Source organism: Misgurnus anguillicaudatus, chromosome 8 (assembly GCF_027580225.2).
Source record: "Misgurnus anguillicaudatus chromosome 8, ASM2758022v2, whole genome shotgun sequence".
Taxonomy (NCBI): Eukaryota; Metazoa; Chordata; class Actinopteri; order Cypriniformes; family Cobitidae; genus Misgurnus; species Misgurnus anguillicaudatus.
Genome location: NC_073344.2, coordinates 6,274,927 through 6,297,255, shown reverse-complemented (window position 1 = coordinate 6,297,255; position 22,329 = coordinate 6,274,927). Strand labels below are relative to the sequence as shown.

Genomic DNA, 22,329 nt, shown 5'->3' with positions numbered 1-22,329 from the left:
GTAAGAATCTAACTACTAACATGGCCAAGAGTCCAAGACCAAAGAGCTGTCCAAAGACACTAGAGACAAAATTGTACACCTCCACAAGGCTGGAAAGGGCTACGAGGAAATTGTCAAGCAGCTTGGTGAAAAAAGGTCCACTGTTGGAGCAATCATTAGAAAAGGGAAGAAGCTAAACATGACTGCCAATCTCCCTCGGACTGGGGCTCCATGCAAGATCTCACCTCGTGGGGATTAAATGATCCTAAGAAAGGTGAGAAATCAGCCCAGAACTACACGGGAGGAGCTGGTCAATGACCTGAAAAGAGCTGGGACCACTGTTACCAAGGTTACTGTTGGTAATACACTAAGACATCATGGTTTGAAATCATATATGGCACGGAAGGTTTCCCTGCTTAAACCAGCACATGTCCAGGCCCGTCTTAAGTTTGCCAATGACCATTTGGATGATCCAGAGGTGTGGTCAGATGAGACCAAAATACAACTTTTTGGTCATGATTCCACTAAACGTGTTTGGAGGAAGAGGAATGATGAGTACCATCCTAAGAACACCTTCCTTACTGTGAAGCATGGGGGTGGTAGCATCATGCTTTGGGGGTGTTTTTTGGGTGGACGTGCACCTTTGATGACGGTTTCGGACCCCTCCTTGATCTCCAAGTGTGAGAACCTGCAAAACAGCAGGGTGTTCAAATACTTACTTCCTCACTGTAGGTGCTTTATGACACCTTTATGACCGTTTGTTTTTAGAGTGCATTGCCTGAGCATCCTCTTGCTACATAACAAAAGATTTGGGAGCTGGTCACACTTTTTACTCTTGTGAATGTTTCTTTGGTAATGTTGTTTTTGAGAGTCATTTTTTGGCTCATAGTTTAAACTATTCCAAAATTATAATAGCAGAGAATGGAAAAATGAATATAAAAATATGAAAGGTAAGATTATACTTTTGTTTTGAACAGAAGCTGTTCATTTCTATAAAATCAGTTTGGTTAATATCTACCTCCATCATACACTACACAGTTGACATTTGCCTATGTGTGTTTTTGTGTTGAGCTATTACAAAAATGTGATATTGTAAAGTTTTATAGAGCATTAAAAAATTGAACCCAACACACAAAACCAAAACCATTTCTAGAGACAAGCATTTGTGTATTTGGACTTTGGACTGACAGCCTTGTTTGTTCAGGATATAGCTCTGTTTGACAACACATTTAGATCTGCCCTGGATATTTATAATGTTTAACCCTGCCTGTGAAATCCAGGCCAAAGTCTCATGATCTAATTTTGAGCAATTTTCAATCACTGGTTTTACATTAAAGGGCACCTATTTCATTGATAAAAAACATTATTTTGTGTGTTTGAAACAAATTTTTTCCACTCCACATACCGTACATTTTTGTAGCTCCAGATTTCCCTCTCTTCCTGAAACGCACGGATTTTGTACAAAACTCATCAATTTGAAAAGCGTTGTGTTTCTGACTGGCCAGCTAATCTGTACATTGTGATTGGTTTGAATACGGAAGCCGGAAATGTGACGCTCCTTACCATGTCTGAAAGATTAACTCGCAATGCAATGCAAACAGGAGTTAATTTACAGGCTATGAGTCCAAGCGGGAAGAATTATGATAATGTCGGTCTTTACTACATCACCAATCCCAGGAAGTAAACTGTCAGCCCAGTCGCGCGAAATTACGTACCTATAGTCGTGTAATTTTTGGTTCTTTTTCGTGGTACGGTCGCGGGTTTACGCGTTTTTTTCGTGGTCGTGTCGCGGGTTTCTGTTTCTGTGTCGTTGTCACGTATTGGTTACTCAACTGTTTTGTCCTATTTTCTTACCATTTTCGCTTTGGTTTATGGTTAGATTTACATAAAATGACATCCTTACCCAAACCCAACTCTAACCCTAACGCCAGGCGACAATGTTTTAAAATTTAGAAAATAAAAAAATAAATCAGAAAAAATAGTATAAACCAATACTTAAAGTGACATCCTAATGCAAACATAAAATCTAACCCTAAACCGAAGCAAAAATGGTTTTAAAATAGGAAAAGCAGTTGAGTAACCAATACTTGACAATGACACATAAACAGAAATTCGTGATACGATCACGAAAAACCGCGGAAATTCGTGACAGTATCACGAAAAAGAATCAAAAAATGATGTGACTATAGGTACATAAATTTGTGAGACTGGGTAGAAACTGTTGCCTACAATCCGTGTGTTTGTTGTAGTCCAAGAAAAGAGATTTACGTTGAAGACGATAACTTGCGTCATCGTTTACTTTGGGGTATGTACCTTTTGCATATTGTTAACATGTACTAATACACACTTACACACCAAAGGAAATGTAAAATCATGAATCAGACCATAGGTGCCCTTTAATATTGCCTGAGTAAGGCCATGTCAAACATTTAAGACATCAAAGTTAGCTTCTTTCACTGATCTATATAAATGACTGGATTGCTCATGACTAGGGATCGACCGATATGGATTTTTCAGTGCCGATACCGATTTTTGTTTCATCAGCCTTAGCCGATGACCGATACAGGCTGCCGATTTTCTTGAGCTGATATTTGGAGCCGATACAGCTTTTGCTCACTCAATTTACATCATAAAAATTACACGATGATGCCAAATGTTACAAGTCTCAATTTTAAAAAAGTAACATTTATTGAATTTAAAAAAACTATATTTAACAAATAGTAAAAACAGGTGAGGGTGCTATGGAACCATCTTTCGATGTTGTCATGGAAAGGTTTGTAGTCACATGACCTGCAATCGCTTGCGGCTTCCAGCAGTCTGTCTGTAAATAATGGCGGAAAAAAATCAGCGAACACGGCAGCCACGTATCGGCCGATACACATAAAACTCGCAAATATCGGCCCGATATATCTATCACTACTTATGACGTCACAACTGTGAAGCCACCGCGCCGCCATGTTGCTATACCCAAACATTCTATTAAATCAATGGACGTTATCAGATTTTAATGATAAAACATCACTTTACTAATCTCCGTTTTTATATCTGAAGTCTACCTGTACATTATTACAACGCAAAGGTCCTAATCATGTACATAGTTATTAACTGAATGTTGTACATTTTGCTTTTTAAACAGTAAATTACTATACATTCATCTTCATTACAGTATCAGGTGAGCGGATCAGACCGCCTCATATTTAGTATTAATGACAAATGTGCTCATTCTGAAATCTAAATAAATAACATGCTTTGTACCGTATGTACACGCAATAATTTGCTGGTTTTGTAATTATGTTATTTTTACAAGTAACCTAAACTTATTTAGAGAAATAACGCTGACCGTGTAGCTGAATGTCAAAAAAAACTTTATTTATACCCGTGTCATTAACAGAACGCAGCAGACACACTCGTTTTTTTATAAATCCATTATCCTGCCCGATTAAAACATAAACATTGCAAATAACACCAGAATTGACTATTATTTTACGTACACATATCCGATAAATTAACCTTGTCTGACTGATACGCTGTAAAGCGGGTGAAATTTTGAATGGAAGTCAATGACGCCCTCTGCCGATTGGGTATAGACGGTTTCAGCAGTAACACCATAAACAAGCGGCTGTCGCGGTCGCACGTAACTTCCGGTAAACTTCGCTAAGAATAAATAACAACAAAGTTCTTTAAACGAGTTTATTTATATAACAAGCAAAAAAACAACACATAGATTACCTAGGAAACCAAAACATTTGTTATTTTCGATGAGGCATTTGTTCAAGAGATCAGTTTAGCAACTAGTCAGACCATTAAAAAAACGAAACCGGAAGTAAGGTTCGGATCCAGACGTGTATCACGTGCGTCTGATGAAACCGTATATACCAAGATGGCCGCTCGAACTCTGTGCTGGCTTCACCTCACGTTACGTTAAAGGAGCAGTATGTAAGAAATGTATATAAAATAATCATAAAATGGCCCTGATATGTCACTAGACATTAAGAAATCATTTTCATTTAAAATACTTATATCACGGACAACAGTGGTCTGGCCAGGATATTGTCATTTAAAAAGTGGAGTTGCAGCCCTCAACTGATGTTTATGTTGTCATTTTGTGTAGTGGCCACCAGTTGGGTGATTGCAGTACCAGTTTTAGCCACAAGTTTTGTGATTGCAGTACCAGTTTTGGCCACAATCCTACATACTGTTCCTTTAAGCGTTCTATGCGCAATCTAGTCATTTATATAGATCAGTGGGTTCTTTACATTTTGCACGAAGCTTTTATAGAAAACAGTAAATAACAAAAAAAAATGACTTTAGCCGGGTTTTGACATTTGTAAGAAGCTGTGCAGTTTAAATTCTTCAAATTGATGCTGTATAAAGGCACTGCCCGTTGGCCATAAACAGCACTTATCAAGATGTTATCAATATCTCTCGATGCTCAAAATCCCGCCCTACGTTACAGCTCTGAGCACCCCAAGAAGTCACCCACCCAGCTAAATGCAGTCACCATGAGATCTTAATACTCTAAAGTTTATCTGTGCATCTGTGATGCTATCTTTTCTGTAACTCTAGAAGGGACATATGTGAGATTACTTGGGTCTGTTGTTTCCCAAGAGAAAAAGTCTCCATGTTTGATCTCTTTGGAGAAACTCTTGAGATATTAAAGAGATCTTAAATGTCATTTTACTTTCTCATGGTTAACTGTCATAGTTGTTTTGATTGTTGATTTTGTTTCTGTCTTATGTAAATTTGTCCTTGGTCCACAGACTTGGAAAATATACTTTCTCCTCTCTCAGATGTGGCCGTTAGGTCAGATCCACAAAGGGCAACTCAGTTTCCTTTCAAATGCGCAAATACTATAACACACAAACAATGTTCTAGTTATGTGCCGGAGATGAGGAAGTGAAGCAAACAAAGCACCTTTCTCTCTTCCAAATGAACACCCCTCCCACTGAAACTAGCTCTTAGCTCACTGTGGTGCCTTACATCATCTGTGCGTGATGTCACAGTGGATGCATTGGATGACCTCAGGCAAAAATGAATGACCTTTCGATCCACAGACTGACTGACACTCGCAGACATTCAACCCACTGATGCACTGACAGAATAACTGACAGGTTGTTTGATTTCAAATCACATCTAGATGGCATATATGAATCTGTAAAGACCTTAAGCAGATAAAATTTATATAGCCAAAAATGTTACAAAATATTCCTTCTGCTGCTGTATAAAAAAAAATACATACAGTACATAAATATTAAGTAAATATTTGTCTCTGACCTGGTATTCCCTCATTCACTACATTAAGATTTAACCCATGGGTCCGAGCCAACTTGTGTGTATGATTTAGGCCAAATTCATGAATTTGTTACAACCTTTCAATGTTGTATTCCTTTGTTAGGCTTAAAATAAAATCTGACTCTCATCTTGTGCATACAATGTCGTAAAAAGTGGTCCTTAGCTGTAACTGGGGGAGTACCCTTTCAAAATGTACACCTTTGCACCTCCTCAAAGGTACATATTAGTACAAAATGTTACCTGAAGGGTACAAATTTGGACTTTTTAAAGGCTACTGCCCTAGAGACAGCTTAGGACCATTTTTTCTGACAGCGTAAAGATCTATGGTACACTTGCTTCTAAATGCTTGTATGTAGCGTTAGCTTGTTGACACACTGAGGCATTGGGTAATGTGTTTATAAGACTGGATATTCGTCTGCCATCACTCGTTTCCTGTCAAGAGTGTCCTTTGGGAATTCTGTCCGGCTTGAATTTTGCCCAGGGGTCCTCGGGCTTTGTTGGGGCTACAGCTGCTGATATGGATAAGATGTAATCCAAGCCACAGCACTCATTGGGCCATGTGGGACCCCCAACACCGCAGAGATCTGTCCTGCTATAATAGCGCTGATGAGGTAATTGCAGATAAATTTAGAACTGAATCAAATAGTGGGTGGGTGCACAAGAGTTGAAAGAGCAAAGATAACCTAAGTAATCCACTGCATATTGGTCTCACTTACAGATGCTAACTCACACCATACCGGTCCTTCGTGCAAATATACATACTGAAAATGTTGAACAGCAACTTGTGCCGAGAGAGTGTGCTGTTTTATACGGACACTATTGTGATGCAGCTGCTGAAGCCAGTTACCGTGGCAGCAGTCAGCATCATTTCCCCAGTGAACAACAAACATGCCCAAGTACCATCATCCTCTTAGGCTTTATTACACCATGATCAGTGGTGAAAATTGAAAAGAATGATGTAACATGGCCTAATGGTTTCAACATACTGTGTTATTTGTGCTTTAAACGTTTAAGTTCTACAGACTGCGTCATTACTTGTAATAAAGCCAAGCATTTGACATTTAGCGTAAATACACATCAGTGCTTTACTTTGTGCAGGAAGATAATAGCTCTGTTACTAAACCTAGAGCTTGTGAGTTATACAGGTAGATACCTTCTAAGGTAGGATCATAATCATCTTGGTACATCTTAAATGACTGATTGGAGAACACTACACCACCATGTGACGAAAATAGTGCTCATCTAAAGCTGCGTTCACAGCAGCCGCGGTAGAGGCATCAAGCGCGATTTCAATGTTAAAGGTGCAGTGTGTAAATCTTAGCGGCATCTAGTGGTGAGGTTGCGAATTGCAACCAACAACTTAGTCCACTGCTCACCCCTCGCTTTTGAAACACATAGAGAAGCTACGGTAGCCGCCACCAGACAAACATGTCATCGTCGGAGACAAATAAGTAAAAAAAAAATGTGTCCGTTAAGGGCTTCTGTAGAAAAATGGCGGCACAAAATGGCGACTTCCATGTAAGGGGACCCCGGTGTATGTAGATTAAAAGGTCTCGTTCTAAGGTAATAAACACATAACGGTTCATTATGAAAGGTCTTTATTCACCCCTGATAATATAGTTTTGCATATTATTTTGCATTTCTGTCAAGAGATCCTTCTAAAAATACACACTGCACCTTTAAGTCAATTTGAAGATGCGTTGACGCCCATCTGGAGGTCTCGCAGCGTGAATGAGGCGTGTAGTAGTGATGGGAGAAACAAAGCTTTTCGAAGCTTTGAATCAATTGAACCAATTGCTTCGAAAATTGATTCAGCAGTTCGAAACACCACACACGCTGGCGACTCCTGCTGGTCAAAATAGTGTAAAGCAGATATGGCCAAACATTTTACACTTTTTTTTACAAATTTTTTTATTAAAATATGTTTTAAAAAATTATTTAACTTAATTAAGACATAGTTAAAAGTGTATTATGTGTTTTTAGTTTTATTTAGGGCAAACAAATCATTAAAACTAACTACCCTTTTAATTATGCACATTTTTGTCATTAAATCTGTCTATAAACAATAAATAGACAAAATGGCAGTGTTATTAGTCAGAAGGATAAATGTTTTATGAACTTTTATAATAAAATTGACCCGAGTTCACCGAAACATATTAGACACTGGTCATGTGATCAACTCCTAGTGGTGAACCATCGGATTTTCGAAACGTTTCGAAACAGTTATGGCGTAATGAAGCCTCGTTTGCTAAAATCACGTGACTTGGGCCAGTTTGAAACACGCTCCGAACCACTGGTTCGAAACAAAAGATTCATAAATGTTTCGAAGCCTCATGAAGCAGTGCTTCGAAAACGACCATCACTAGCGTGTAGGGCGGCGCGGTAGAAGCGATTCCGCCTCATTCGCGCGTCGCCACGGCAAACGCGTGAGTTGAAAATGTTGAACTTTGGCGGAAAAATGCGCAGCGTTAACCAATCAGTAGTCTCAGCCTCAGATGTCACGCCCACAAACTGTTGGTTGAACGTCTGATGTTTTTCGTACACTTTTCTGGAAACCCTGTGAGAATGTTAAAGTCGTCGTTGATTGGTTGGAAAAAAACGGATTTCCAGGAGACGCGAGTGTCGCGATTAGTTTCAGTCCCTGGAAAACAAAGCTCTGACGTTCCATTGAGGAAGAGAATCAGTCGTGTTCACGTGGATAATAATGAGCAGTTATCATGATCAGCTAAACATTGGATTCTCAAAAATATGCATAGTTCGCGGCATCGACTCTCTAAAAGACGTCTAAGAGTTTTCTTTAAGGCAGTTAGTGGAGTTTAAAAGTTTGGTTCTCCTGAATTGCTTGTATGTGTTAAAAAGTGGAGAGATATGCTTCAAACAGACGTTTAACAGGATCGTCTCATTGGTGTGGCTGTTGATGAAGTGCTCAACGTTGTCCTATGGTGAGTAATGTTGTTTATTTAGATACTATTTGGTTGCGGCTGGTTATTTCAATAACTGACTTGTTGCCAGCCGGCTCGTAATTGTGGGGAGTCCGAAACGTGACGCTGGATGAAACAAACTGTGATTGGTTGTTTGACATGTCGGTCAAACAGCTCGTGGGCGGGCTTTGTCCAGAAAAAGCAGCGAAAAACACCAGACCTTCAGTATTGAAGGTCTGGCTACGCGAGACTAACCAATCAGGAGCTTGCAATTTAGTAGTGACGTGATTACAGGAAGCAAGCGGAGTCGCAGAAGCCCCTCCCATGACGCGAATTTCCGCATGAATGTCTTGATGACTAGAATTTCACACGTGAATGAAGCGAGTAAACTTAAAACGTTCTGACGGCACTAAACAAACTAGACGCGGTAGACGCGATTTTGACGCCTCAAACGTGGCTGGTGTGAACCCACGTTTAGGGAACTTGGGGACTAGCATGTTGCGGCACGATATTCATATGTAGGATATTCAATTTTTTTTTAAAATAAATACATTTTATTTACACTGAATATGTATTCATCAAAACCTTACAATATTAAATCAAATATAAGTATATCATCCACCATCTTGATCTTTTCCATGCTGTGTTCGGCGCAGTGCATTCTGGGATTGCCTTATCTGCAAAGAACAAATAGGATGCAGTGTTACAATGTGGATTATTAGATAATTAGATAAATTAGATCATATGAGGCAGACAAGTTACTTAGAGCATTTATGTTAATTGTAGCTATACTACGGGTCTGTTGAATGCTGTATTCTGATTGGTTGAGAAATGTTCCATGGGTATGCACTTTTTTTCGATAAGCGCACACTTAACTTGTCAAATGTCTTAAAAATAGGCACCAGAGCATTGACTTCCAAAATAATGCACACCCACGGTGTAACGGCATTCCGCAAATAACCACCTTGGGTGTGCATTATTTTCTTATAATTCAACGGCCGTCGTCAATTATTGCTTACGTATTGCATTGCAGGTTTTGGGACAGAAGAAATGCTAAAAGGATGTAGAATTGTGCTCTATAACAGTGGATCTCAAACTTTTTTAGCGTGCGGCCCCCTTTGTGTATGGTGCATTCGTTTGCCCCCCCCCCAAAGAAAAATTATGACGGTTCTAACACTTCACATTTTAATTAAACAAAACATTAAATGATACAAAGTAGTGCTGCCTTATTTTTTTAGGTTTAATTTTACAGAATTCATGATAAATTAATGTATTTTATAAAATGTCATAAAACTGGGGCCCCTCTGGCACCATCTCGCGGCCCCCCTGGGGGCCCCGGACCCCAGTTTGAGAACCACTGCTCTATAAGACCCACAGTCTTCCATAAATCAAACAGCTTCTGGCTAACTGGACACATGCTGTTAGGTTAAGTGCAATGCGCTGTTTGTTCACCCTCCTATCAGGATCAAAAGAGCACTGCCCTGTTAGTATGACTTCACATAACTGCTGGGTTGACTGCTGGGTCACAATGTGTCCAATGCAGCCCAGTGTAAATATGTGGTTTATCTCTTTTACAGAGAATACTTGTGCATGCGAACAAGTGCTACAAGTGATGAAGCCAGAGATAAAGCTTATACAAATTACCTTAAAAATCACACAAAAATCCATCATTTACTCACCCTCAGGATGTTACAGACCTGTATAAATGTCTTTGTTCTGCTGAACAAAAAGAAAGCTATTTTGAGCAATGTTTATAACAAAAGCTTTTATGAGCATCATTGACTTCCATAGTATTTGGTTTTCCTACTATGGAAGTCAATGGTGCTTCTGTTCTCTGCTTGCTTACAAATATCTTTCTTTGTGAGAACAAAAACATTGAGGGTGAGTAAATGATGACAGAATTTGCATTTTTGGGTGAATTAAAGGGATAGTTCGGCCAAAAATGATATTTAAACCCATGATTTACTCACCCCGAAGCCGTCCGATATGCATATGTCCATCATTTTCAGACGATGACATTTTCAGTTATTTTAGAAAATGTTTTAGATCTTTCAGTTAATCAAATGTGAAGTTATGGGGTCCACGACCTTCATAAAATGTGCATCCATCCTTCAAATAAATCCAAACGGCTCCACGATGACAAACAAAGTCCCCCCGAGGGCAATCCGCGCAGCCCTGCTGAAGAAACATCCACATTTAAAACTTTATAAACGAAAACAACTTGCATCCTGTAATGCCGCCATCTCAGTCACAACCGCATTCAGGATGAGAGCTTACGCAGCGTACGGAGGTTACTCAGCTGCTCCTCTGTGCCCCTGCCCTCCGAATTTGTCATACGTCACTAAGAAAAGTGCGTACACTACGCTAATACTCTCTCCTGAATACAGAGGAGTCCAAGATGGCGGCGCCACCGGAAGGTAGCCATTTTGGTTTATAAAGTTTTAAATATGGATACCTCCACAACAACACCGCACGGATTACCCTCAGAAGACCATTGGTTGTCATCCTGTAGCCGTTTGGATTTATTTTGTGAAGGATGGATGCACATTTTTTGGACTTGAAGGTCATGGACCCCGTAACTTCACATTTAATTAACTGAAAGATCCAAAACATTTTCTAAAATAACTGAAAATGTGTTTGTCTGAAAAACGATGGACACACGCATCTCGGACAGCTTGGGGGTGAGCAAATCATGGGTTTAATATCATTTTTGGCTGAACTATCCCTTTAACCCTTTAAGGAGACAAACAGCAAGTATTGGTAGAAGACAGATATTCAAATCACTTTAATACAATCCCTGCCTAAAATAGGGCCACAGATCATGTGACCCTATCTGTGAAAAGCCAGCTAAAGTCATTTTTTTTGTGATTTATTGTTTTCTACCAAAATCATCCTACATAATGTAAAGTACTTTCTGTGAAAATTTAACCTTGAAATCTTTAATACTGACTGAGAAAGGTCATGTCAAAGATTGAAATAATAGTAAAATTAATAGTTGAAATGTGACTTTAAGGCTACTAATATCATTATTAAAAAAACGTGTGTGCGTGTTTCTGGTAATCATCACGTTGTGTGAACCAAATGTCCCTACAAAAATAGAAATACCAGTAATTTTTTGACTTTGTGGGAACATTTTAAGGTCCCTATGAGTAAACAAGCTTATAAAACAAACAGAAAGATGTTCTTGATAATCTGAAGTAGGATAAAGTTTTCTGTGAGGGTTGGGGTTAGGGAATAGAATATACAGTTTCAGTATAAAAAACATTATGTCTACATGTCCCCACGAAAAATGGAAACCAGAATGTGTGTGTGCTTCTGTGCGCGTGCATGCGTGTGTTTGTGCATGCGCGTGTTTGTGCATGCGCTTGTGGCCTTTTGCCAGCTGTCTGTTAGCAGAATATTATGATGAGATCCAAGTAAATATATGTATTCCTAATAATACAGTTTCTTAAATTATGAAATTATAGTATATAAACTGCTCCCATAATCCCTCACCCTACATGGAGATATTTTACCATTGTGCTATAAATGATTACTGTTTGTATAGTATCTTTAGTATTTAAGCAGCAGTCAAGTTGTAGGATGAAACATCCCACATAATACTTTTCAAATGATTTCAGTAAATGGCATACAATATTTCACACGCAATTTTAATTTAGCTTTACATTTCACACCCATCCTGTCTAGTCATTGATAGTACTGTTTTCTGTATAAAAGTATGAGACATAATTTCTTAAAAAATATTTTTTTTTTTTTGGTTCGTTATTACATTTATATAATAAAACAAATTTACATATTTTTAAAACATTAACAATGTAACATATTTAATGTTAGTTAAAGAAGTCAGTTTTAGTGTAGTATTTATGCAACAATAGTTTGGCAGTTAAGTGAAAAAACAAAACGTGAAAAGTATACCATAAAAGTCCTCTTACCTTGCTGGGAATTGTTTGAAAGTGATGCATTAGGATTCCAGTTCATAACAGTAAAATGAAGACACTTCCTGTAATGGCAGACTGCGAGAAATCATCTGAGAGGTCTGCAGCTTTATAAGTCTTCACTGCACATCAGTGCCACCTAGCCTTTAACATCAGTAGATCTGGTTGGTTCTTGAATGTAGGAGGAGCTTGGTATTTGATGATAAACAGTTTGATATTAAATCATTTAAAACCTCAGATGAATGACATTCAAATTTGAATCACGCTGTTTGAGTTTAGCAACAATATTTTAGAGAATTGGATGTCTGTTTTGGCACATGCAGTAATGCAATAAAGCTGACGAAAGCGAGTCAGTGTAAATGGCTTCAAAAAATCACCCGACCCATTTTCATGTTCAAGTTGAACAGTCGGATGACAGGCTCTGATATAACCAAATGCTTTGAGTAAATTCATTGCAGAAGGTGTGAGCTATTTGCCAATCAGATTGCTGGGCAGAGCAGGAACGTCTGCCAGCGATGACAGACATACTGTTGCTATTTTGCAGTCATGCAAAGCAAAAGAAAGGAAGCAGAAGCTGATGTTTTCCAAAGCACAGCCAATAAAATCATAATTTAAATCCTCTCAAAAATATTCAAAGCAACTCATAATCCAATGGCCAGCCCAGCAGTGAAAAGGTCAAAAATTTGTTTCTTTTACATTTACAGACTAGTATAGAATTAATCTGTAATTAAAGAATAATCCAGATTGTGAGGTAATGTACTGAATACTATGAATAATCTGTCAGAATTAACTTTTAACTTTCTGTAATTAAAGAATAATCCAGATTGTGAGGTAATGTACTGAATACTATGAATAATCTATCAGAATTAACTTTTAACTCTTTATGCTTAATTACACAGAAAGAGAGACGCTGCAGATATGGGGTCATGGGCTCCATGCATCAGCGACATTGATTTTTGCTTCATATCTTGAACAGAATATTTTGTGCCTTTTTGATGTTGAAACAGGAAGCAGGTTGGTGTCATCTTCTCGATTGAGATGATTTTTATCACCTTTCCCCTACCGTTTGCCAAAAGAACTCAAAACAGGTGATTTGTTAAATATGATTTGTTAAAAATGTGTTTCCAAATGTTCTAGTAGGGTGTTATGAATGCAGAAATATTAGAGTAATCCATTGGCCTCATGTTTTATCCCAGCTATGGAGAAACTGTTGGATAGCTGCAGGATAAGTAAACGCTATATTTAAATAAAGTTAAAAAAAAGGGGAAGATGCTGCAGGCTGAGCAAAAATAAAGAATCCCAGATGAAATGTATTCATCTATTTGCTGTCTTTATAGGTTTGAGGAAACATTGTATGCGTAAACAAAATATTTGTCATGGTAATGTTATTATTTCGAACCAATTTGCATATTGTGTATGCGCTGCATTAATGACTGCAGTGTAACGTTACACCTGATCGGTACTGTTTTGCGGAAGTTATCTTCTTTCATTCTTCTGTGTCCTTGAACAGTAATATTGAAATGTGTAGATGGACAGACCGACTGATCATTTGACAAATGACGACTCAGTTTTTAGAATTTATTCATTTATTAAGTATAACAAAATCCACCTTATAATATTACATGAAAACCAGTGCCAAATTATCAAGTAATTATAATAATGTACCACTTAAAATTTATTCACATCTTCTCCATGATGGTGAGATACTAAAGTAATCCAGTTATCCTCCCACACAAGTGCTAGATAAACAGGACTTTAATAATTAAAGGGAGTCCATGTTTCTGTCTCAAGGCCATTGTGGATTCTTAGTTAACAGCAATAGGATTTTGTGAGTAAACAGGAGCATCTAAGAGACCAGGGTGAGTAGGGCTCTGGGCTCCAGGGACTGCGCAGTATCACGTGACTCCCCATACCAGACGGCAGCAAAGCAGGGGGATTTCCACATTGGTTATTATTGTTGCAGACAGGAAGGGAGTCCATTTAGATGCTAGAGATCATTGAGAAAGCCCTCTCACGGGTTCATCTAAAGAGCCGTAAAGCAGAGGTAATGGAGACTGATCTTAGGGATGCTTAGAGGTTAAGAGAGCGGAGGAGAGAGAGAACGGGGATGGAGAGGGGGTGATGGAGCGAATGATTGTTTCTCTTTTGTCACTGCTTAAGGGATCATGTTACAAACATTTCTCATCTTTACATTAAAAAGCAGTTTCCAATCCAGTAAGTACATCTAAGAAAAGACTGACCACACAAAACATACGATTACGATTTACACTTATATTCAAAATATTTAAAGATAAAGGTCATTAAGTGTGTGGTCAATTATGTACCACATACTTTTGGTTTTGTCTGGGATAAACAAACTGTATTCCTGCTCTGGACCATAGCTGTCTTGCCTGTAAACTTCACAAATTACCTACATTTGATTGACAGATGTAATTTGACTGCTTATCAAACATTCATTAATTTAATCATTTATTTCATACTCTGAAGAAGTCGACAACAATATTTGTGTTTGCTATAATGACATATTATAAATGCATGAGACTATTGGAAGTGGTTGTAGCCTGATGGTTATAAATACGCTCTGCTACCACAAAGGTTGACCCAGGAATGGGAGAAGTGCCTGGGATCACTCACCATTTTGCCCTTGAGGGTGGCACTTAACTCCAGTTTGCTTCAGAAGGTCCTGTATATCCAATAAGTGTAACTATTGTAAATAGCTTTAAATAAAAAGTGTCTGCTGAAATGACAGATGTAAAGTATGGACAGAACATTGAAATTAATGTTCAATTATATAATTAAGCAAACCCAATAAGTATTCAGTTGCAATTGCTTGATTAAATCAAAATTAAACAATCAATAAATACAATCAAAAGTAATACATAAATGTGATTGAACTAAAGAGAATTCCCAAAAACGACAAAATAATAATTATACCCAATCAATTGCTTTATCAGGTGAAATATCCTGTTTAATAAGCTACATAAAGATTTTTGACAAATACCCGGATTGGATTAAATAACTTACCTACAAATGTTACGGGGGTAGCTATTATGCCACATACTGTAAACCCCTGTAAAAAGCCAATCCTGAACATGTATTTGCTAACACCTTTTATCGGTCCTTGATGTGGGAGGGGAGAAATAAAAGGGAAAGACTGAAAATCCAGTTCCATGTTTTCTTAAGCACCGTAAAGCGGCCCTTCCGTTGATTGACATACGCTGCATCCAATCAACACTCGCAAAGCGTCAAGCCTGTGTTCGTTCGGCCCAATCACCCAATGAGGAGTCTTTAAGACGCCATACGGTTTTTTTAGTCGGCCATGATGGTGAGGTAGTTTCCACAATTGCATCTTTTTCTCGTCAATGCAGCATGCAGAGTTTAAATTGCAGGTATTATTGAAACTTCCCTTTTAATGTTTATAAAAACAACTTTGTTTTGAGGTGCGTGTTCGTTGTCCGTCAGTTATCCATCACTGTTCGTAATCATCCGTGTTTGCCATTTAGTAACGTTACTGCAAAGAGAAACATGAACTCGGTTAGGCATATATTGCAGTTATTACTTTTGTCTAGAAATGACTTGAACCGATGTGTGTTATCTCATCTAATGTATCTTAAAACTGATTTCATAAATCACAAGAGGATGTGTTTCACATACCCTGCCGAAACGTTAGTAAAGGGGAGGGGTTTGAGAACTGTCACTCAAATCTTGAGCAGGTTTCACCGGTGGGGCGTCCACTAACTGCCGCAACATTATATTCATTAAACGTGAGTTTTTCCCGATAACATAAGTTTATGAGTCACCTAAAATTAATTATGTGATTTGGGTTAAGGAGGTGTAACTTACAACGCTTTTAGAAAAATTAAACGAGCACATTTTCTGGACATTTCACAAATAGGACAAATTTAAGAAGAATTGGCAAAATATTGTATAAATATTGATATGATGATGCGAGGTTAATGCAAAATATTGACATCCAAATAGAATCATATTTGTTCATGCTTGAGACAATATAGGCCATTACAGTATTAATACCTTATGTACGTAGTCAACCCATCTAGGCCATCCATCAAAAAGAGGTTGACCAGGATAGTATGGATCGACAGTTATTCCACACATAAATGAGTCAGAGGTTGGTTTAGAGGCGGGGTTTGACTTTGTTGAAATACTGTCTATTGTTCCATCTTGACCAATCAGGAAAACTGATTTTCTACAACATTGTCCAATCACTGAAAACCGCCCGCCTCTATGCTCCGCCTAGTGCTCTATATTAACGGCTCTGCTGCCGTGTGAGCTCGCTACAGACGCTTAATAGTCTTTTTTTAATTATATCCAGATCGTATTCGTCTTTATATTATATATTATATACCTAATATTTAGGCAGAAATGGCTGACACAAAAGTCGATACCAGCTCGGAAGTCTCCGCAAAGGTAATGCAACTATTCATTTATACACTGAATTGTAAAGATGCAGGATTTTATTCGTTTAGATAAATAAGCTTGAAATATGAAATATGGTATGAAAAGCTATATGCTGAATTATTCATCGCCGTTTGATAGCCTATTTGCAAATTCTGTCGGTGTTTTGACAGCTCACTATCACTTTGAAGACTTCTCGTGCATGGGAAAATGTGAGGTGTTCTGAAGTTAGGGTTTGTTACGAAAACGTTTGCAACTAAAGGGGTTTTGTTCTGATTCTGCGCGGGTTCTTTGTTTATAAAGGCGGTTTTCGGTTCCGCTTTAAAGAGTGGAGTGTAAAAGATGGACGCAGATGATCTTGAACGATCTCGCGTGCGCTTATTTGGTTTGTTGCACGAGTTTCGTTATTACTTCGTGGGCTTAATTATTAAAGGTGCCTCGTAGAGTCCGCCAGACGCGGTGATTCGTCAGCCCCGCAGCCCGATCTGTCACATAAGTTACCGCAGCCCTCACGATTCATAATGTCACACGCACGCTTTCCTCCGATGTTCAAAAGGTTATAGGTCGATTAAGTTGCCCAGTTTTCATTTCATTTGTCTTTTAATGTACATTTGTTAATGCATTTGATTTTGTATTAAAATTGTTCACATTACAACCAACCTATCTCAGATTCACTGTCTTTTTAACGGGAGTTTACAGAAGCTTAAAGCGCACTGTTTTCAAGTTATATTAGGTTAGGCACGTAGTTCACTTTTGTCTTAAAAATAAAAGGTCACCTTACGATACTGATTAAAATGATTGACCTATTCGCTTTTCTAGTTCATGGTCTACCTGTCCGATACTTTAAAAATACAGACGTCCCAATGGAAACTAATATACAGAGAAGGACTCTTTTGGTGATGCACGTAGATCGGTTCGGGTAATGTACGAGCGTCGTTATTGCTTTTAGATCGTGCACAAATATGTGCCGCGAAACCCCGCTGCCGTGTTGCGGATGCACCAGTCTGACTGACTGAAGGAGTTCTCATTGTAGCGCGCTGCAAGCGCAGGATGTGAGCGCGAAGCCGAAGTTACAACATATCGACGTAAACCAACATTTTCCACCAGACATGTCAAGTGTGTTTGTTCAGTCTCTAGTGGTGGCCACTGTACTGGACGGTTGTAGGCAAAATAACATTTCTGACCGGTTTGTCCTTTGTTAGGCTGTTTATGCAGCGCCCCGTTTCAAAACCTACTTACTTATAAGCTCGAGCCTCTGATTTACGTTCACCTCTAAACGACACTGCCTGTGCTACTTATTTGACCGATGCGTGTATTTTATCTTGTATACGATGGGATCTCTATCTGTGGAGAGAGCATATGTTCATTATTCATGTATGGCTTACTGACGCGCTGTGTCGGTACAAAGCGTTGGCATGTAATGGTGACGGTGTGAGAAGGCGTTGCAGGCGTGATGTACACGCTAACCGGCTTAAAGGCTAAGGATAATGACCTACATTTTAGATTACGAGCGGTCTTCTGCATGGAAGCACAATATATGATATTGCGAGGGGGATCAGCATTATTAAACGGAGGCGAGGAAATGATTTCATATAATTTGATGAATAACTTGCATGATTTCCTCTTAAAATAATGATTTTTCGCGAGGAAACAATATATATGTAGCCTATATAGCGCTAAAAGGCGAAGTCTTTAAAAGGATCTTAATGCTTAGCGCTATTGTTCCCCATCTCTCTCTCTCTCTCTCTCTCTCTCTCTCTCTCTCTCTCTCTCTCTCTCTCTCTCTCTCGCCCTCTAGGGTTTATGTGGCCTGCCTCTCTTTGGTTTAGTTCGTTTGAGCGTTCTTATTGGTCAACTTAAAATATTCTCTAATTGTAATCTGGGAGTTGTAGTTTTTTAGCGGGCGTGTCTTTAGCAAACGAAACGATGTGGGTTGTGAAGGGAACTACACAGCTTATTGGCGGCAACGCCATCGACGTATCAAATTACAACACCTCAATATGGTGTTTAAAGCAGGCGGGGATGAGGAGACAGGCGTCCAATGAATATAGAATATGGAAGTGTTGCCTTTCAAATGTGAAATGAAAATCACAAATAAGAGACCTGTGTGAAATTAATTTATCCTGATTTACATAACTAACTGAAGCAAGTACAATTATTATTGTGTTTTTTTTTCATCAGGACCTAAAAGAAAAGAAACAGGTTGAGGAGGCAGAAAACGGGAAAGAGGTTCCCGCTAATGGAAATGCGGTGAGTTTCCATAATTTGGCTCTTAACAGATTTGAACTATTTTAGTAAATAAAATACATTTGATTTAACTTTTGTTTAGGAAAACGAAGAAAACGGCGACCAAGAAAATGAAGTAGATGAGGAAGAAGAGGATGTTGGTGAGGAAGAGGAGGAGGAAGATGATGGAGAAGGTGAACTAACCAATCACATTCTCATTTGAAATGGTGAACAAGATCCTATCACAGCGCCACCTATGTGTCGACAATTGAAGCACATAAACAAAGATGTGTAACTAGCTAACTGTATTCTAGGTGAAGATGATGAGGAGGATGAAGAGGCCGAGGGTGGTACGGGTAAAAGAGCGGCAGAGGATGATGAAGACGAGGCAAGTTTAACTTTTTATTCATCATTGAAGTGATGAATAAATTAGAAAAAAAATCAGTTTGCATACCTGAGCTAAGTGTTTTAACTGTGTTTGACTGCATTTTCAGGACGACGTTGAAACTAAAAAGCAGAAGACCGATGTGTAAGAAGCTACTCTGCTAGTAACCTTCTCATCCCTCCTTTCCTTAACTTGTCCACTGGGGGAGGAACAAACGTGGTCATCATCAAGTAGAGTCCAGCATCTGTGTACACACACCTAACTGCAGATTTTGTAGAAACAACGAAGACTTCAAAGCTCTACCTTCTTACAAAATACTTTAAAAGGAAAAATTTGTTTGTATTTTTATTTACATTTTATATTTTTGTACATATTGTTAGGAGGTCAGCCATTTTTGACAGTGATCTCTGGTTACCAAACGGTGCTTTGAAGTTGATGCTTCTCTAAGAAATAGATTTTACTTGTGGTTTGACCATGTCATGTTATCTCAAAAGAAACTTCTGGAAAAATGACAAAAAATTAAAAAGGACAGAAAACCTACACAAAAAAAAACTTTAATTCAAAGCATTCCAGTAACTTTGTGTATGTACATCAGTTGTATCATACGTAGTTGGATTGTATGAGAGGGCAAGGGCGAAAGAAAAGAATTTTCTTCTTTTCTGTCTTGTCTGTTAAATTGCTATCTATTTGTGGCCTGTTTGATGTATGTGTGAAATTTGTTGTGCGACAATAAACCGAAATTTATTTTGTGAGTTCTTAATTTTTTCCCCTTTTTTTCCTTTTCATGACTTTTAATGTTGGAGCTGTACGGGCAAGAATAATTGAACCAGCATTACCTTCAGATGCAGTTCATGTTTTTCATCAACCTGTCAAAATGTACATCAATGTAAATTATTCAGGCCTTTAAGACTCCAGAATTGGTATAAATTATATTGTGTTAAATAAAATTGACTGTGTGAATTCTTCCATTTATATTCATATTTCTTCAAAAAAAAAATCATCACATCAGTTGGACTTATTATTTTTTTATATATTTTGCATAATAATAAAACAGCAATATATTTAAATACTGCATTAACATGATACTCGTGTTACAGTGCAAGTACCACTTTTTCCGTTTCTTTACAAATTATAACATGAAGCAAGCTAATTTCTATATCAAATTTAAGTTAATGTTAAATACATTGTATTTATAAATAAAGTTTATTATTAGTATTATGAAAAAACATAAACCCAACTCAGATGAACTTCACCCAAAAATGAAAATTTACTCACCCTCATGTTGATATGAACTTAAATAAGTTTCTTTATACACAAAAGAAGATATTTTGAACAATGATGGTAACCCACACAGTTGCTGGTATTGGCTTTTATATGAAAAACAAATACTATGGAAATAAGTGGGTAGTACTGTCAACTGTGTACTATAATTTATTAAAACATTTTCTTTTGTTTTCCACAGAATAAATGAGTAATTATGACAGAATTTTTGGGTGAACTGAATATTACTTTTTAGCCACTGTTTCATGAAGTAATCTGATTTTATTATAAGAGATGTTTACACAGAAATTTAGTCCAGGTGACTCAAATCAATTTTAGTTTAAAGATATGCTTAAAAATGACTTGATAACAAAAGTATTGCTTAGTATGCATTTATGTTGCTGTTATAAGCATGGAAAAACTTTTATGTCACGCAATAGAAAAGATGCACAGCACCTAAAGATATGACAGTTAGAAATGGAAACGGCAAAAGTGCTTTGGTGGTTTTCCTCTATCATTGCTCAGAAAAACACTTACACTTTAGTGACAGTTGATATTGCACAACTGCTGTTAGGTCTTTGGCTGTTCAGAGATGTAGTAGAACTGACAAATAATGAGAACCAGAATTCAAATGTGAACAGTTTGATAACCTGACAAAACCTTCAGATTTGAAAATCATTTATGTAATAACTTAAAGAAGCATTATTTACAAAACCTGGCTGGCTACTTGAAAACAAGCCAAGTTTGATAGGCAAACAACGAATAAAAATTGGTAAGAAAGCAGGGTGTATGAGCAGTGAGACATGCTGATCTAATGAGATGCCTGGGGAATCAATTATTAGATAGGATTCAGAGTCATGCTTTAAGCAATGAGAAAACCCATTTTTTTATAACAAGGGATGATCAGAGATCAGATAAGATGGAGATTTAGATAGATGGAATTAAAGTTTTCGGAAGCATATGGTTCCCTTATCATAACTTGGAAGTCGGATCTGTTTCGTATTATTTTCTTTAAATGTGGATAAACCATCAAGGATTAACTTTAATAACCAGAAGACAAACGTAAACCCACTGATACTATAATATAAATTTAACGGGATATAAGATAACACTTGCCCAGTGAACACACAAATGGCACCATGACAAAATATTTGCTGGCGTCTCTGTAAAAGTGGGGAAAAGACAAAAAGTGAGGCATCTAAGCTACAGCAATAAATTTGTATGAAAAGGCAGTATCATGGGAGAAATAAGTGGAACATAAGTTAGAGTTGCATTGTGTAACTTTTTGGAGGATCTCTTGACCGAAATGCAATACAATATGCAGACCTATACTGTAAAAAAATTCTGTAGAAATTTAAATCTACTTACCGTAGATTTAAATTTATGTTATTTACTGGCAACATTTTGTTCAAAGTTAAATGAACATTAAACATTTACAAGTATTTGTCTTTACAGAATAAAACTAGAAAAACAGCATCAAGCAAAACATTCTGGGAAACAAAATCTGAAGCAAAAAACAGAAAAAGTTTGATGATGATTTCTGGTTTCCAGAATGCTTTGCATGAGGCTGTTATTGTATAGTTTTATTCTGTAAAGATAAAGACTTGTTAATATTTAAAATTTATTCAACTTTGAACAAACTCTTGCCAGTAAATAACATAAATTTAAATCTACGCTAATTTACCGGCAACCCAGCTGCAATACCATTGTAATTTCTACGGATTTTTTACAGTGTGTTATTGCAGCTGGGTTGCCGTTAACTTACCGTAGATTTAAATTTGTGTTATTTAATGGCAACATTTTGTTCAAAGTTAAATGGACATTAAACATTTACAAGTCTGTGTCTTTTCAGAGTAAAACAAAAAAACAGCATCAAGCAAAACATTCTGGGAAACAAAAGCAAAAAACAGAAAAA

At 37.6% G+C, this 22,329-nt stretch overlaps 1 protein-coding gene and 2 long non-coding RNA genes across 4 annotated transcripts; 2 read left to right on the top strand and 1 right to left on the bottom strand.

Moving 5' to 3' along the window:
- The first annotated feature begins 6,871 nt into the window (after positions 1-6,871).
- On the top strand, positions 6,872-8,723 carry LOC141365634 (uncharacterized). The gene is made up of 2 exons (XR_012370709.1): positions 6,872-7,738; positions 8,442-8,723. It is a non-coding gene; the product is annotated as an uncharacterized lncRNA (long non-coding RNA).
- A 4,972-nt stretch (positions 8,724-13,695) lies between these two features.
- Positions 13,696-16,111, bottom strand: LOC129450360 (uncharacterized). The gene is made up of 3 exons (XR_012370708.1): positions 15,782-16,111; positions 14,459-15,638; positions 13,696-14,351 (listed from the first exon to the last, which is right to left on the bottom strand). It is a non-coding gene; the product is annotated as an uncharacterized lncRNA (long non-coding RNA).
- ptmaa (prothymosin alpha a) lies at positions 15,430-19,914 on the top strand. Of its 2 annotated transcripts, none has more exons than XM_055213063.2 (5): positions 15,430-15,516; positions 18,725-18,793; positions 18,873-18,963; positions 19,084-19,157; positions 19,264-19,914. In XM_055213063.2, exons 1-5 carry the CDS (start codon positions 15,490-15,492, stop codon positions 19,300-19,302), a joined length of 300 nt encoding a protein of 99 aa, XP_055069038.1. In that variant the 5' UTR covers positions 15,430-15,489; the 3' UTR covers positions 19,303-19,914. The 2 variants fall into 2 exon arrangements, with proteins under 2 accessions (XP_055069038.1, XP_055069037.1); XM_055213062.2 differs by lacking the exon at positions 15,430-15,516 and adding an exon at positions 16,398-16,555.
- The last annotated feature ends 2,415 nt before the right edge of the window (positions 19,915-22,329 follow it).